The sequence below is a fragment of the Chinchilla lanigera genome, unplaced genomic scaffold (genome assembly GCF_000276665.1).
Source record: "Chinchilla lanigera isolate Chin_1 unplaced genomic scaffold, ChiLan1.0 scaffold00011, whole genome shotgun sequence".
NCBI classification, from domain to species: Eukaryota; Metazoa; Chordata; class Mammalia; order Rodentia; family Chinchillidae; genus Chinchilla; species Chinchilla lanigera.
The window spans coordinates 23,667,748-23,684,490 of NW_004955412.1; the positions used below are offsets into that span (position 1 = coordinate 23,667,748).

The 16,743-nt window shown below is 42.5% G+C and overlaps 1 protein-coding gene across 1 annotated transcript in view; it reads left to right on the top strand.

Annotated features, from left to right (window-relative positions):
• The first annotated feature begins 8,423 nt into the window (after positions 1-8,423).
• Crtam (cytotoxic and regulatory T cell molecule) overlaps positions 8,424-16,743 on the top strand; it is a 30,080-nt gene continuing 21,760 nt past the window's right edge. Inside the window, exon 1 of the mRNA XM_005378367.2 lies at positions 8,424-8,699. Within this exon, the coding sequence (XP_005378424.1) occupies positions 8,654-8,699 (46 nt within the window). The 5' untranslated portion in view covers positions 8,424-8,653. The remainder of the gene's footprint in view (positions 8,700-16,743) is intronic.

Genomic DNA, 16,743 nt, shown 5'->3' on the forward strand with positions numbered 1-16,743 from the left:
CGCAGGACGCACAGCAGCTGTGTGGGGCTCCGTCCCTTCTGCTCAGAGAGCCAGGCAGCCTCTGAGTCACCCATACCAGAGAGGTGAAAAGTCACCCGTGGCTGACAAAGCAAGCTCTAAAATGCTTTCACTTTTTCCCCTATGCAAACCACGGGGGCACAAAATAACTTTCCTTCTGTAACGAGCACCACAAAACGGAACTTTTAAAAAGTTAGATTTTTTTTTTTCTTTAGAGACATGTAGCTTCTCCAAACCTCCACAGGCCCAGGGCATAATCTGCCACCCCACCTCTCCTCAGCCCAGATGAATGGACAGAATGCACAGATGCTGGCACCTAGAGGTGTGGTCTGGTTTCATTTCCATAGCAGGGAAGGGAGGAGAGGTCCAGGTCCAAGAAAGGGTAAAACAGGACTGATCATGTCTGTCTCATTCTAGTCCTTCCCTTCACTGTTCTGGAGGGAACAAGGAGGAGATGGCTATTTGGGTGAAGAGGCCCCTCCTCTCCTGGGAGCTACCTTTGAATAATTTTTTTTTTCCTTTTTAACAAAATAAATGACCTCTCTTGATTTGGTCAGTGGTGAGCAGACAAATCTAAGCACATGGACCTAAGTGGTCGGTAACATCCACCAATGCTAGGGTCATAGCTGAGACTCCTACAACAAAAGACAGATAACAAAAAAATACATAGTTAAGTTTACTGTGACATGGGAAACTTCTTAAGGAAATGAAGATCTAAGTAAATGGTTAAGCTGGCCAGGGGGCTGGGCAGGGTCATGTTACCCAGACTGGCCTCAAATTTGGAATCCTCCTGCCTCAGCCTCCTGAGTGCTGAGATTACAGGCGTGCACCATCCAATTTAAGCCTGAATATTTTTAATGTTGTTTGATGAAGAGTGGATAGCCATGGAGAAATATAAACCATTCCTCATTTGCAAGGATAAGGGTGCTCCTTTTTGTCCAGGTACAGGGAGGGCACCTCTCAGAACCCCTTCAAGAGAGAAGAGCAGGAACTAGAGTCAGAGTGACTTTCTAGCTTCTATATTCTCAAATTCCTTCAGCTTAAAATTTTAATATACAGCTGGACATGGTGATGCATGCCTGTAATCCCAGCACTCTGGGAGGCTGAGACAGACGAATTTCGAGTTGGAGCCTGCTGGGGCAACTTACTAAGTCAGCAATACCCTATCTCAAACAACAACAAAAAAAGGGCTTACTTTGTGTGAAGGCACTGGGATCAACCCCAAGTTCCACAGTCAATGAATTGTTCAATCAATCAGTCAACCCATGAGAAAAGGGCTGGGGACACTGCTCAGTACGAGGCCCTAGGTTCAATCCCTAGTACCACCAAAAGTTTTTTTTCCAGGGGCTGGGGATTTAGCTCAGCGGCAAAAAGCGCCTGCCTGGCAAGCGCAAGGTCGTGAGTTCGGTTCCCAGTACCGGAGAAAAACCAAGAAAAAAAAAAAAAAAGTTTTTCTTTCAGTATTCCAAGGTACCATATTTTGGCTTAGCATGTTTCGTTTTTTTTTTCTCTCTCTCTCTTTTTGAGACAGGGTTTTCCTATGCAGTTCAGGCTGGCCTTGAGCTCACTTTGTAGCCCAGGCTGGCTTTGAACTTGCAACAATCCTCCTGCCTCAGCCTCCTGAGTGCTGGGATTACAGGGGTTTGCCACCACGCCCAGTGGTGTAGTATGTTTCAAACCTCATGAGAGTCTTCAATCCTCACCAATACCTACCTCAAGGTACTGCACCAGATCTGCTCCATAGAGCATGGAGTTGGGTAAGGGCAAATCCACCTCACACTTCATTCTATACTATTACAATCCATGCAACCCATTTTCAGAGTAATTAGATGTTAGGCTAATAAGACTTAAAAATAGGCCTTGAATGCAGATTTGTGCCCAGGACGTGAATACAGATTTTCATTGACACAAGCATCCCCTCACTGCCTTGGCAGGGCTGGCTTCCTGAGGAAACATAACAGCTAATGCTGGAATCTGACAACAGGCCAGGCTATGTTTAGCCTCCTGGCCGGTTCTCAGCTGCTGTCTGCTTGACAGCGTCCCAAACGCATTTTGCCCTTTTGTGATGTACGTAAAGGCTGCCTGAGCATCCAGAGAAAATTAATCAGTGTACTTTGGATTGGATTAAGCTTAAATCAGCAAAATGGGGTGGTGGTGTTTTTGAAAGTTGTTTGAGGTCCAGGGAAAAAAAAAAAAAAAAAACAACTTCCTCCTGACCACATAGAATACTCCATTTTGCCAGAAATACGCATGTGAAACCCAGATGGCTTGCTTCTGGCCATGGAAAGATACCACAGCTTATTTAGTTTGCCGTGTGGTGTTGTACTCTTGGGGCCATCCTGAAGGTCTGTGTGTCACTGAGAAGAACGTCGTGCTGTGCTAAGAATATTACTCAGTCAAACAGAGTTGGGCTGGGCTTAGCTGCTCCCAGGGTGCCCTTAGTTCATTTCCCTTGTCTAGCAGGCATCATAACGATGTGTTTGTTTTTGCCAGTATGGTTATGAGAAGCAAATAGAATAATATATATAAAATATTTAATCCTACATGTTAATGAGAATAAAATGCTACATGCTAATAAATAGGTAAATTTTTTTTTGCTAAGGATGAACTCAAATCTTACCTGGAGCCACCCCACTCTTCTATGGGGAATTTCTGGAATGAATAAACATGGCATCATTTGTACGGAGTGTACACCACTCTGCTCCCTGGAAGTGAGTTTCTATAGTAAGAAAGACTTTCCTAAAAGTGGGTTTGGGACCAGGGATATAGCTCAGTGGCATAAGCGCCTGCCTGGCAAGCACAAGGTCCTGAGTTTGATTCTCAGGACCAAAAAGAAAAGTGGGTTTGTCGGTTGAGTTTTGTGGTTTGCTTAGGAGACCTCCCTTGATTACCACTTTCCTTTGTATAAACTCTTTATAATTTAATAAACAGTTTTCGATTGATCCTCAACAATTTTACTGGGTAAAAAGTTGAGGAACCATTAATTCAATGTGTGAAGATACGGAGGTCATGAACTTAATCATCATTCTCTAATATCTCCTGGTTGCTGTATTCCTAGCAGGGTGATAGGCTGGAACTAGAATGGCAAAGAAAGCAAGGTACCTGCTGTCATGGACAGGGAGATGGATAACGAGTACATAAACAAGATCGGTCTGAGCGCGCAGAGATGCTATTTAGGACATATACTGGGTATTGAAAGTAACTTTGCAACATGTCATAGGGGTACTGTCTTAGGAGGGTCATGCGCGGAGTCCCTGAACAGCTGGCCATTAAACCAGCTGAGCTGCAGCCAGTCATGGCAAGGAGCTGTGCGAGGACAGCTTGTAGAAGCTATGAGTGCAGAAGCCCCCAAGTGGGAAGGATCTGGCTGGGTTAGAATAGAAGAAGCCTGGGAACTAACGGTAATTGTGCTAGAAAGAGGAGGAGACAAAGCCAGGCAGGTGGGCACACCCATAGACGGAGGGTCTCACGGAGCAGGCGTCAGTAAATTACTACTGTGACCAGAGCCTCCCCCTTGAACAGAATTCAGCCCACAGCCTGGCTCTGTATACCCTTCAAGCTAAGAATGCTGCTTACAAATTTAAATGCTTGAGGGGAAAACCAGAATATTATTTCATGGCTTATGATAATTATACAAAATTTGAGTTCCTGTTATCTACAAAGTTTTATTGGAACATAATCTTCATTCACTGACACAGTGCCTATGGCATTTTCCAGGAGCAAAGGCAGTGTTAAGTAGTAGAGTTTCTTTTCCCGTGTGATACAAGGAATGGAAATCTTTGCCTTCAACTGAGCTACATCCCCAGCCTTTTATTGATTAATTAATTAATTTTGAAATAGGGCCTCACTAAGTCACTCAGGTATCCAGCCTGGACTCAAACTCACAACACTCCTGCCTCAGCCTCAGCCTCCCAGAGTGCTGAGCTAAGGTTACAGGTGTGCCCCACCAACTTTGGCTAAAATATATTTTAAATATTTACTCGTTGGCCCTTTACAGAAAGAACTTGCTGATCGCTAATGCAGATTCGGGTGAAATAATGGATTTTTATTCTAAATTCACAGAGTCTGGCACAAAAACTAACTTACCTGGCAAATCAAATTCAGAGATTGGGGGTGTCCAGGGGCTGGCAAAGTAACAGCCAGCGTCTGCTGAGCACTTGTATTTATCAGGCACTAACGTGCTTTCCAGGTGTGAACTTTACTCTTCTGGACAACTCTGTTCAGTAGATACTGTCACTCCACTTTATAAAAGAAGAGCCTGTCCTCGAAAAAGTCAATAGCCTGCCCACAGTTATACAATTAAAAAGTGCTGGACCTGACTTTTCACCACTCCAGCCTCCTTCCAGAGCCTAGATACTAGCTTTAAATGTTTTTAAGGAAATGTCCCTGAAAATATTGCAGAAGCCTGAAGTACCTGGGAGATGCTTGGGTTTTCACAGCCCAGACGAGACCCCATGACTTTCCTCTAACACCCTCATGTACGTGGAAGGACACAAAGGGTGGCCACCATCCCCACAAAGCTCTATGCGCTGGGCCTTGACCCCAGCCTTTGCTGTTGAGGTGCGTTCCTTTTCAAATCAACCACAGGGTGATGCTGTCTCCGGCATGCCCCATTTGATCAGCTTATACAGAGCGCCCACCTCTTCGAAACTCCAGGTTCACAAGGCTGATTTCTAGGCAGAAGAAGTCTCAAGAGCAAATGCTTAATTGTGCCTCCTGTTTTCCAGGTAGACCCAAACTACCATGGTTCCTGAAGTGACCACCTAGATCTGTGGAAATAACTAGGTGTTTTTATGCATCTCACTGCAGGTGCTTTAGCGACTGGGTGCTATTCAAACCTCCCGGTCCCCTTAGCATTTAACTATTGTCCCCCTTTTACAACTGAGGAGATTGGTTAGAAAAGGCCAGTGGTGTGCTAAGGTTACACAGGGGCTAGTGATAAAGCCCAGGGGACAAGCAAGGCCCTATCTGCCTCCCACACCATGCTCATCCCACCAAGCTTTGTGGCCCCTAGGAAACTTCTTCTGAATCAATAACTAATTTCAAAGGTTGCTGGTCTGCCTTAGAAACTCTATGTTATGTTTTACAACAGTACTCGAAGAATCCTGCCCTAGGTATGGATTAGCAGTGGCATCTGCCAGGAAATGAGATGAGTCTACCTCTTCCCCTGGTCTTGGGAAAGGCCACAATTCCCCACAAGGGTCATGAAAGGTCAAGAAGAAAGTTTAGGGCTTTGTAATTGGCGATAAAAACTCCAGTGACTTCTACATGTGGGAAACCCCCTATTTGTTTCGACCCTTAGTCTGTCGCTAGCCTCATTACTGTCTCCCCTTTCAGTCCCCCACACACAACAGAGGTGATGATGGGCGAGAGAGAAGAAGTTTACATTTCTAAAATCTATCCTTCCACCCATCAGGTATTGTGTCCTGTTAGTAATGGAACAGAATACAAAGATCTCCTGCAGTAGGGATCAAAATGGCAAACTGGTGGTCACTTGAAGGGCAGCAGAATATGCCACCCCCAAATACTCTGCTTCAGTTGAAGGGTTATTTTGAACTGAAGGCAACTGGGGAAAAGCAGATGGAAGAAGAGCTTTCTTCCCTCCTCCCGTTTGCCCAAAAGCAGGACATACATTTACTAAGATGTCCTCCTCCTTCTCAACCAAGGGTGAAGGTTGATTTTTGGAGAAAACTTTAGATCTGTATCAGCATGGAGAGGGCACCAGAGAGATCTACACACCAAGCTTCACTTTCCCACAAATTTGCCACCCCTAAAGACTCAAGATCCTTTTCCTCTGTGTTTCCACTTCTCTAAAATGCCTTTGTTCTTTGCTTAAAACGCCATGTAGGGCAGAATCTAAACCACCTCTTAGGGGACTATTCCTTCTCAATCTATCTTCCACGCATATATGAAACACACATGATATTGTTTGGTGTTCTCCCTAATCTTTTCATTTATTGGGACCCAGCTAAGAACTCAGAAAGGTAGAAGGAAAGTTAGTTTTTCCTCTCCTACTCGGTTGTGAGGCCTCCTTCCTACAAAGTGCTCAGGAAACACGTTTCCATTTGAAGATTAGCAGGTCTCTCCCTGACCACTGCACTCCTACCTCATCTTTTCTCTCTGTTTCCCTGAGCAGCCACAATCAGCCGCCCTCCCCATGGCGCACACTGTGGGCTGCGGGCTGAGCGCGGTTGGTGAGAGAGTGGGAAGGTCTGTACAAACCACAAGGCATGTCACCCACCAGCCGGCCTCGCGGCCTTTCCCCAGGGGCGGTTTCCCATCTCTGAGTCGTGTGGACTGTGCAACTTTGGTCAGGGTTTTCAGCCACTTGGACAACGTATCTGTAGGTGGATAAGGTCCACTCACCATAGCCCAAAGTGCAATTCAAAAAAGAGCTTCTTGACTACTTTGAAAATATGATAACTCAAGTACCTTTTCTGGCTTCAGAATGAAAGTGTATATTTCCATCTTCAAATGGTCAGTCAATTCATTCTTCTATTCACTCACTACTGACAAAATGAAATAAATTCTATCCTTTTGCTCAATTAATGAGAATTACATGAACCAAACTTGTTTATTTACCCACTATCTCCCCGACCAGATGAACTTATTGTAAAATAACAAGGAATTTATCAAAAAGTGGGCCAATGAACTGAACAGACACTTCTCAAGAGACATACAAAACGCCAATAAGGATATTAAAAAATGTTTAACATCTTTAGCCATCAAAGCTACACTGAGATTTCATCTCACCCCTTTTGTGATTCTATCTCATGTGGGCAGAATAGCTATCATCAAGAATACAAAAAACGGGCTGGGGGTTTAGCTTAGTGGCACAGCACCTGCCTGGCAAGCACGAGGTCATGAGTTCGATTCCCGTACCAGAAAAAAACAAACAAACAAAAAATACAAAAAACAGTAAATACTGTTAGGATGAGGAAAGAAGGGCTGTTTCGATGCTGCTAGTAGGGAATGTAAACTAGCATAACCACTATGGGAATCAGTATGGAGGGCACTCAAAATACTAAAAATAGAAGGACCATATATCTACCAATGCCACTCTTTATTATACATCCAAGGGACTTAAAGTCAGTATCTGGTAGTGATACTATACATGTGCACCCTTATTTATTGAGGTACAGTTCACAGTTGCCAAGACATGGAGTCAGCCTAGGTGCCCATGGACAGATAAATACATTATGTGTGTATATATATATGTATGTATATATATATATATATATATATATATACACATACATATATATATACACACACACACATACATATATAATGAGTATCTACTCAACCATAAAAAATAATACAATTATGTCATTTGCAGGAATATAGAAGGAACTGGAGATCATCGTGTGAAACAAAGTAAGGCAGACTTAGACAAGTACTGTATGTTTTCCCTAGGGTGTAGACTATAAAAGATGTAAAAAGAGATGACATGAAAGTAGAAGGGAGACTATCAGATAAAAGGAAGTGCTAGGCACGGTGATGCATGCCTATAATCCTAACTCTACAGGAAGCTAAGGCAGGAGAATATTCATACCCAGTCTAGACAATCTAGTGACTTAGCAAGACCTTGTCGCAAAATAAAAGAAAAAGAAAGGAAGGAAGGAAGGAAGGAAGGAAGGAAGGAAGGAAGGAAGGAAGGAAGGAAGGAAGGAAGGAAACTAGGGATGTATCTCACTGTGAAGCACAAAAGGAGAGGAATAAGGGGAAGGAAAAAAGGGGTATAAGAGTAATAGGCATACATATGATCAAATTTGTCACATGCATGTATGAAAAGAGTGAAATCCAAAATTTTGGAAAATTAATATACATTTATAAAAATATATATTGGAAAAAGAAAATGTTGGCATCCTTAAAAAAAAACCAAGCGATTTATGTTTCACATCTAATCATGTCTTCGAGAGGTAAATGCTAGATGGAAAATAAATGGAGGGATACATGAATGGATGGGAGGCTGAATATGCAGATTCCAAATGCAGTAAACATATGAATGAATGAAATTGGGCCCTGATTACCATCAAAAGTTGTTGCAGGAGTTATAAATATAAAATATTCACAAAGGGCCAGCCATCATGGCACGAGTCTATAATCCCAGCACTTGGGAGGTTGAGGCAAGAGGATCGTTGCGAGTTCGAGGCCAGCCTGGCTACAAAGTGAGCTCAAGGCCAGCCTGAACTGCATAGTGAGACCCTGTCTCAGAAAAGACCAAAAAAAAAAAAAAAAAATTCACAAAGGTTGCGGAGAATTTACCTAATTATAATTACCTAATAAAGTAGAAAAGTAGAAATAAGGGTGACATCACTACACAGGAATGTTTTATTATCCTTCCACCCTTTCTCCCCACGTATGACTTGCACTTAGTTGACTGCTAGCACTACCCACTTGTGGTCACTAATACATCACTCACACCTCTCCACAATCGAGTTGGCGCTGTGGTCTCCAAAATGTTCCATCGGGAGGTGTTTGGGGGGCAGCTGCCTCAGAGGGACCTCCCGGAGCAGATGGAGGGGTTGACCCACGTGTGGTCACAGGGCGCCTGCCTCTGCTCCCTTCAAAAGAAATAACTCTCCTGCATTACTTCAGAAGCTAGAGGAAGTGGACAGTGTCACAGCACAACATGTGGTGGAGAGTTCTCAGCTTGCTGTCCTGGGTCCCCTTACGAGGTAAGAACTTAGATTGAATGTTTTTGTGCTCAGCTGATTTAATATTTGCCAAATGTACAGTTAACTGCACTCATGTTGGACGACTGTGAAAGACAAGTCAGGCAGCTGCTAATTGTTTTCAAGCCACATCCAGATCATAGAGCTCTTATTCAGTTGCTAGAGGGTACAGGAAGGAGCACTGGGTGCATCTGTGGGATCTATGTTATGGAAAAATGGAGCAAACTTGCAAGACTCTGTCTTTTAAGATGTGACCGGTTGAAAGAGCTTCAGTTTGGGATTTTAAATTTCCTTCCCTGCTGTACAAGATGTAACCAAAGAACTTAATTCCTCTGACATTCAGTCTCTACGTCTTGAAGATGATAATACTGTTTGATCTACCGTATTCCCTGGATCATTATGAGGATCTAATTTAAAATGTGAAATCACTTTGAAGATGGCAAAATGCTATATAACTCGTATTTAGTTCAGAGATAATGAGCCCAGTGAAAACCATGCTTATTTTGCAAAAGTCAGTTATATTTTAATATTTCCCTCTAATTTGGGCTCTTGAAGTTTAATTCTAATCTGCTATTATGAAAATGAAAGAAAGACACATTTACCTTTTAAACTCAGGTCAAATTACTCCTGCCTAGAAGTGGGAGTAAAGGTAATAGGAAATGGCCCTTGGTGTCCCTGGGTCTCTGATGGAGACTTGTCTCAGAAACCACTTATAACCAATGCTTGGTAACTGCATATTTGTTTGCTTCCAAATACTGAATCTGTAGCTCTGTTTCACGAAACAACCTCTTCTTCTAAATTTGCAGTGATTATAGAGCGGTAACTGAAGGACAGCATCTTAAAAAATGAGATTTCCTATTTTACATAGTATTTCAATTCCCTATTTTATACACTTTAATTAGTGTCCTCCTTTTTGGCCCCTGTGCTCTGAAGCACTTAACAAGGATTCAGTTTTGGTAATGAATAATATTAGTTTTTCAGTGTGTGGCTTAAAGAATAGTCAGCTAAAATGAGAATGATTTCAATTATTCCAAAGTTTAAAGCCTTTAACTGACCTGAACTTTTTCAGGCTTTGAATTTTTGCTTCACAAAACATATGGAAGTAAGTTTTTAAATAAGCAGGAGAAATGTATCTTAAGATAAACCTAAGACATGCTGGGCATGGCGGCACACAGCTATAATCCCAGCACTCCGAAGGCTAAGGCAAGAGGATCACTGCGAGTTCAAGGCCAGCCTCAACTACATACAGAGATTATATCTCAAAAAACCAAAAACATCAAAAACAACAAAAAACCCTAAGACAAATCTTTTAGAACATGCTATTAAAATACTGCCCATAGAAAAAGGAAAAGTATTTATTCTGTCATGCAGAGTTCTGGGCACATCATGTGAATTACAATTAGTCCTAGAAAAAATGCCAGGGTAGGTATTGGTATCCCCAATTTACAGATAAGAAAACTGGGGTCAAAAGAAGTGAGATAACCTGCCCATGTTTTCAGAGTCAGTAAATATCAACCTGTGAAACACATGGTAAATTATAAGTTATACTTATAAAACTTTGAATTAACGTGTGTGTGGATGCTGGGTTGGGGTAGAATATATGTTCTTAATGTGAATCAAATGCTTGAAAGCAGTCGGGAGGAGGATCACATGTCTGAGGTCTACCAGGGCAACTTAGGGAGATCCAGCCTCAAAATGACAATTTTAAAGAGTTGGGAATTTTGGCCTGATCCCTATAGGAGATGGGAGTCGTGGCAAATATTTTAATGAAGGAAGACACACGATCAAATGTATAGTTTTAAACTGTTCTTCTAGAAGCAGATGAAGATGTTGAATGAGAGGAAGGAGAGTGTAGAAGACAATTATTTCAATGGTCCAGTAAAGAAATGATGGAGGCTCAACTCAGGCAGCAATAGTAGTGGAAAAAAGGGGGAATGAGTTCACTAAGGCGATGTTTGGGAGAGAAAATTGGCTGGAGTGGCTGTTAAATATCTTGTATTCAGTGGCCACTTATTCTGCTTTAGTTTTAATTGTATTACATACATGGATTGGGATATTTAGGTAGTAAAACAAAAGAATACTTTATTCCTTTTTTTCAGTCTATCGTGATGACTTATTATAGAGGTAAAAATCACACTCACCTCTCAAAATCTTGGGAAAGACTAAAGACTCTTGTGTTGTTCGTTTTTTGAGGTAGGGTCTCATTGTGTAGTTCAGGCTGGCCTTGAACTCACTGTGAAGCCCAGGCTGGCCTTGAACTCGCAGTGATCCTCCTGCCTCAGCCTTCCAGATGCTGAGATTAAAGGCATATGCCGCCATGCCCGGCTTCAAAAGACTAAGGGGTCTTCAGAATGTACCTGTTTTATCTGTGTGTGCTTCAGTAGACAGCTGTGGATGCTCCTTGATCTTTTGCTTGGCATTTGGTCACTTGTGCTTTGGTATGAAGCCATCTACTGACAGGACAATTACCTCATGGGTTCAGGCATAGAGATGATGATGAAGGTCACGTATGCTATTTCCATATAGCCTTCGTGACATAATGATGTTTTGATCTAGGAAGGATCACATGTATGATGATGATCCCTTATGATCATAGTATAGCCTAGGTGTGTAGTAAGCTTTAGCAACTACGGCACTGTGGGTATACTCTGTGATGTTCACACAACTGTGAGATCGAATGACTCATTTCTCGGGACGTGTCCCTGTGCTAAGCAATGCACAACTATGTAAACCATCACAATCTATAAACCCAGGCTCAAGTAAAGATTTGGTAGTATGTGTCCATGTAGGGCTGGGCACTTCCGGGGACAGAGATAGAAACTGAGCTCAGAAGCTGATAATCCACTCTGTCGACCTGACCTATCAATGGATGACCTCCTAGGAGGGACACCCAGCCATCCATTGCTGAGCTCAGGGTGCAGCGTGTAGGGCTAAGGTAAGACCACCGAAGGCATGACAGGGAGAGCAAGGAAGTAGGCACACGGCGCTCAGGGGCTACATAAAAAAGGCCAAAGGTGAAGACACATGGCTTTAGAGTTCAGAAGGGAGGAAGTGGTAAGCAAAAAACACCTCACACCTCATCCTTCTGGCAACAAAGGTGAAAGTTTAATTCCAAACTTAGGTGAAAGAAAACTGAAAGGACAATCCCAACTTAGTTTCCAGCGGCAATGAGAGGATCATGGGAAGCTTTTTATTAGAAGATGTGACATCAAGACTTGGGGACAGCATCCTCCTCTTGTGCTGTTTAACAAGACCTAGGCTCACTGCGCTGTGCAGTATTTTTAAGCACTACAGCTGAAGCAAAGCTGTGGGGGTCTGTGGCTTCTCACTGGGGCTATTCTTCCTTTCTACAATGACTTCCTGTTGCTAAATCAAGCACAGGGTCTGCATGAGAAGACTGTAAGATAAATCAGCCTACAAAGACGAAAAGCCAGCCTTGCAGCTAGGAACAGAGGAAACAGTTCATACTCTGTGCCCTCAACACGTCCATGTCCACGTGCAACTCAGGCATCTACAGATTCACTCTAAACAGCAGCCTGCTATTAAATTCTCAACTGCAAGAGCAAATGCTCTGCAGTTGAGAATTTAGCCTATACTAAGAGCCCATACAGCATTTCACCACAATTTTTAATATGTTGTAAGAGTCAGATCACTTCATCCGAGGAGAAAGACAAATTACACACACACACACACACACACACACACACACACACGTTTATTTGTTTGTTTGTTTTTTTTCCGGTACCAGGAATCGAACTCATGACCTTGTGCTTGCCAGCCAAGCGCTGTGCCAATGAGCTAAATCCCCAGCCCCTACACACACGTTTAAATGAGAGTCATTTATGTCTAAACAGGCTGCAGATAACCTCATCACTCCCATCTGTACCAAATGCAGACTTTCTTCTACACTACCATTATACCAAAGGCAGGAACGTTGAAAAGCTTTGTGTGTGTGTGTGTGTGTGTGTGTGTGTGTGTGTGTGTGTGCGCGCGCGCGCGCACGCGCGCGCGCATTTGAGACAGGGTCTCACTTTGCAGTTCAGGCTGGCTTTGAGCTCACTTTGTAGCCCATCTGGTCTTGAACTACCAATGATCCTCCTGCCTCAGCCTCCTGAGTGCTGGGATTATAGGCATGTGCCACCACACCCAGCTGAAAAGCTTCTAAGCGCCAACTTCGAACTCCAAAGGATGAATTTAGGCCATATTTGTTAGCACCACTTTTTATTTTATCATTGATTTAATGTTTAATTTTTTTCCAGTATCTTCTCCTCCATTTCTCAGTATTCTTATTATAACAAAAGGGAAAAGATATCCGTGCCATGAGGTAACCCAGCATGAAACCATTCCTTTTCACAGTCACACTGTAAATGTTTCTGTAAGGAATTAATTTTAGAGAAATATAAAACATGGTCATAAAAATGCAAGAACTAGCAAGAAAAGCAAGAATCACCACAATGCAGTAGTAATTTGTTCCAGATCCAAGCATTGGCTTTGAAGCTGTTTAACCTCTGAGCTTAAACTTCCTCATTTCTGAATTGGGAACAATGACACCCTCTTTACTAGTTTTGGGCCTCAGTAACTGGGCCCGCTGTTTGCAGTGGTTTGCGCTTGTTAAGTCTGAAACACTTTTCAACCATGTAAGTGGAGTCACCAGCTAAGTAAGTTAGAGGCCAGATGAGACAGACTGTGGAGTGCTCGTAGACAGAAGAGACCCAAGGTCAGACCTCAGTAGCACAAAGGGCAGGAGAACCCAGGAATGGAGGACGAGCAGGACAAGAAGCCAGTGAGTTAGGAGGAAAAGAAAGGAGACTGAGATCTAAGGAACCGTGTAAGGACACTGTCTTAGGGAGCAGGACGTGATCAGCTATGACAAAAGTACTCAGTGGGTTGAATAAGACCAAGTCTGAGAATGGAACGTTGGCTTTGGCAGTGAGAAAGTCTGTAGCAAACTTGAAAAGTGCAAATTTCAATGCAGAAGTGGGTTTTAAACCCTGATAAGGAAAGGAGAAGTGGAATGAACAACACAGTTAAATTTTTAGAATAATATTTTTCAATAAAAGAAGGAAATACAACAGTAGTTAGAGAGGAATGTGACATCTAATTTTACTTTTGTTTCTCAATATGGGAGAAATGGCAGTACATGTGTGTGCGTGCTGAGAGAATGCTGTCGCTAAAGGGGGAAAAATGTTAATGGGGAGGAGAGACAGGGCAACATGGGAGAGAAATCCTCGGTAAACCAAGAGGGATGCAGTTGCTGCCAAAGTGGACTAATAGGGCAGATACCACTTGTCCCCACAAATAGAACCTCACCGGAAAATAGACCCCAATATGATTTTTCAAGATATTCATAATATAAGCCCTACCCCAAAATAAGCCCCAGTTAAGATCGGTCATTAGACAGATAAGTGCATTAAGTATGTTCATGTAACATGTGATGGACATATTGAATTATAAGATAATAATATTAATATATAATTAAATATCAATGAAATATTCTTAAAATTAATACTTAAAATAAATGATAACATAAATTATAATTATATATTTGTAAATATCCAAGCAGATGCGTTTGGGTAAGAGATAAATACCTGTGTAAGCGGATGAACTTGAGACTTCTTGCTAAACAACCAATCAGAGTATAGACACAGCACGTGAATAACATGCACACTTGACAACAAATGGATAAGGTCAAGTCTAATATGAATCTTCATAATTCAACACGTCGCAAGTTGTAACAATGTCTCGAGCAGGCTACATGGACAGGAAGTGCTCACTTAAGGGGAGCTTTATTGCTGGACACGAGAGATTGGGGCCAATGATTTGACAGAAAATGGAGTCCCAGAAAATTTAGGCTGAAATTTGGGGTTTGGAGAATGAATAACTATGGTCCAGAGGAAGACGACATGACTGTATTTGAACAAATGTAGATTGTTGTACATGAATAAATGTAGATTGTTGTACATGACAAAATAAGACCTCCCCTGAAAATAAGCCCCACTGTGTCTTTTAGAGCAAAAATTAACAAAAGATCAAGTCTTATTTGGGGGGAAATAAGGTACTCTACAGGGATGTAATGCAGGCAGACTAGGCAGAGTCTAAAAGCAGGTAGACGTGATTTGGTGGGAGAGCAGGGAGGGATTCCTTTTCTGAGTAGCACACTTTTTAGAGCAACATTGATACACACATCTCCAAGTAAGTTAACATTTCAATAGCCAACAATTTACATGATGGAGAGAGAAGGGGCTGAGGGTTTCCTAATTTTATTATCTCAGAGTTCTAATCTGTCTGTCTCTGTCTCTGCTCTTTTTCTGTCTGTCTGTCTCTATCACTGTCTGCCTGTCTCTGTCTGCCTGTCTGTCTCTCTCTCTCTCTCTTTCTCTTGCCATAAAGTGAGTGCTATGATTAATTCCACCCTTGCTACCTAAGGGTGGAGTTTGTTATCCCTATATGATTCTCAAAATCCTTAATTCTCCCTAAACTGTCCCAATTACAACAAGCTCATTGTCACTATAATTGCTTCTTCTTTTAATGTCTGCAAGGACTTTCGAATATTTAATAAGAAATCATCCTGAGACACTGGGGAACAAGATCTCTAATCAAGAGCTGCAGAGCTACAAGCCTTTGTCTTTTGACACTGATCCTTTCAATTTTTCTTTTTAAAGCAAGAGTTAGCTCAGCTTCTCCACTACTTTTTGAGTACTACTTACCAAATAATGGAAGTGCATGATAATTATTATGCACTAAGCACTACTCAAGCTTCTTTACATGTTAATCTTTGGAACAACTGTGTGAGATGAATACTCCTCCCTCCCACATTTTGTGACTTAAAAAAAAAAAAAGCCAAGACATAATTTCGCCAAGTTCATGTTATTAGTGGCACAGCCAGGATTCCTAACCAGGGAATTTGGCTTGAGTATGAGTGTTTTAATCATTGCACAATACCGCCTCATGTTAAGGATACACATTTGAATATAATACAGCTCCCCTCTGTAACAAGTTCAGAGATACCAAGCCTGGGGGATGAATAGCATAAGAGAATCCAGAGCTAAAATGTTTTCAGAACATTTGAACTCTCAGTCCAGAGCAACCAAATAATACTGACTCAGGGAGGATGCGTAACTTGAAATTTTGTCCAAAGGGAGATGCGTCCACACAGGGACAGAGAGACATGTTGTGACCACAGCTCCCTGACAAAGAGCAGAGTCTTTTTGGTGATCTCCAGTGCAGCATGAGCCTGGCAAGATGTTACAACTCAAGAGTGGAACACTGGGATCAGTAGGGTCCATGGTGTGGCAAGTGAATGTCCCCTGTGCTCCGGCCAGCTCGGGTGACATCAGTGCCTCTTCCTTCAGACACAGAATAATAGTTTTGGAAGAACATTGACAAACTACAGTATATACAGGTGTGGTAGATGGGGACAGATGAGGATGAGAATGGTACTAAAGGCATCGGTTCTTTATTGTTTGAATACTGTGAAAAAGATGGTAGACTTGGTGTTTTTAGCTTCAGAGGACAGAAAGAACCAAGATCAAAATGTAAAAGTCATGAAATGATAAGTTTGGGTTCCTCCTTGGCAACGCCACCTGCCCATGCCATCTTAAGCCATAGATGATATCAAGACTAGGGTCTCTACTTGCCCATGTTTTCCCTGGTAGATTTAGGGAGCCCCTGCTGAGAGAGCATTTAGCCCAGCTAGGGTTGCAATGAGTTGGGTATGGGGAGATGGGAGAATGCCTTTCTCTGGAAGTCTTTTAAAATGAGATTGGTCTTGTCCTCCGGCCCCATGTAGGCCTTGCAGAGACAAGGCCTCACCTCACCCTCACCTCACCCCCCATACCTGGGGAGCATCAGTGGAGCTCTGAATTTTAATCATTCGGTGCACCACAACTGTGTTCTCTGGAAAGGAAGAATCTGGGCCCTTGGGCCAGGTGGTAAGGAGAGCCAGTGTGAGGCACCGCCTCCAGGGATTCGGATGTGATCATTAATGGGTACAACCTGAATAACAGGGTTTTCAAAAGCTCCCCAGATGACTCTGATATATTTCCAA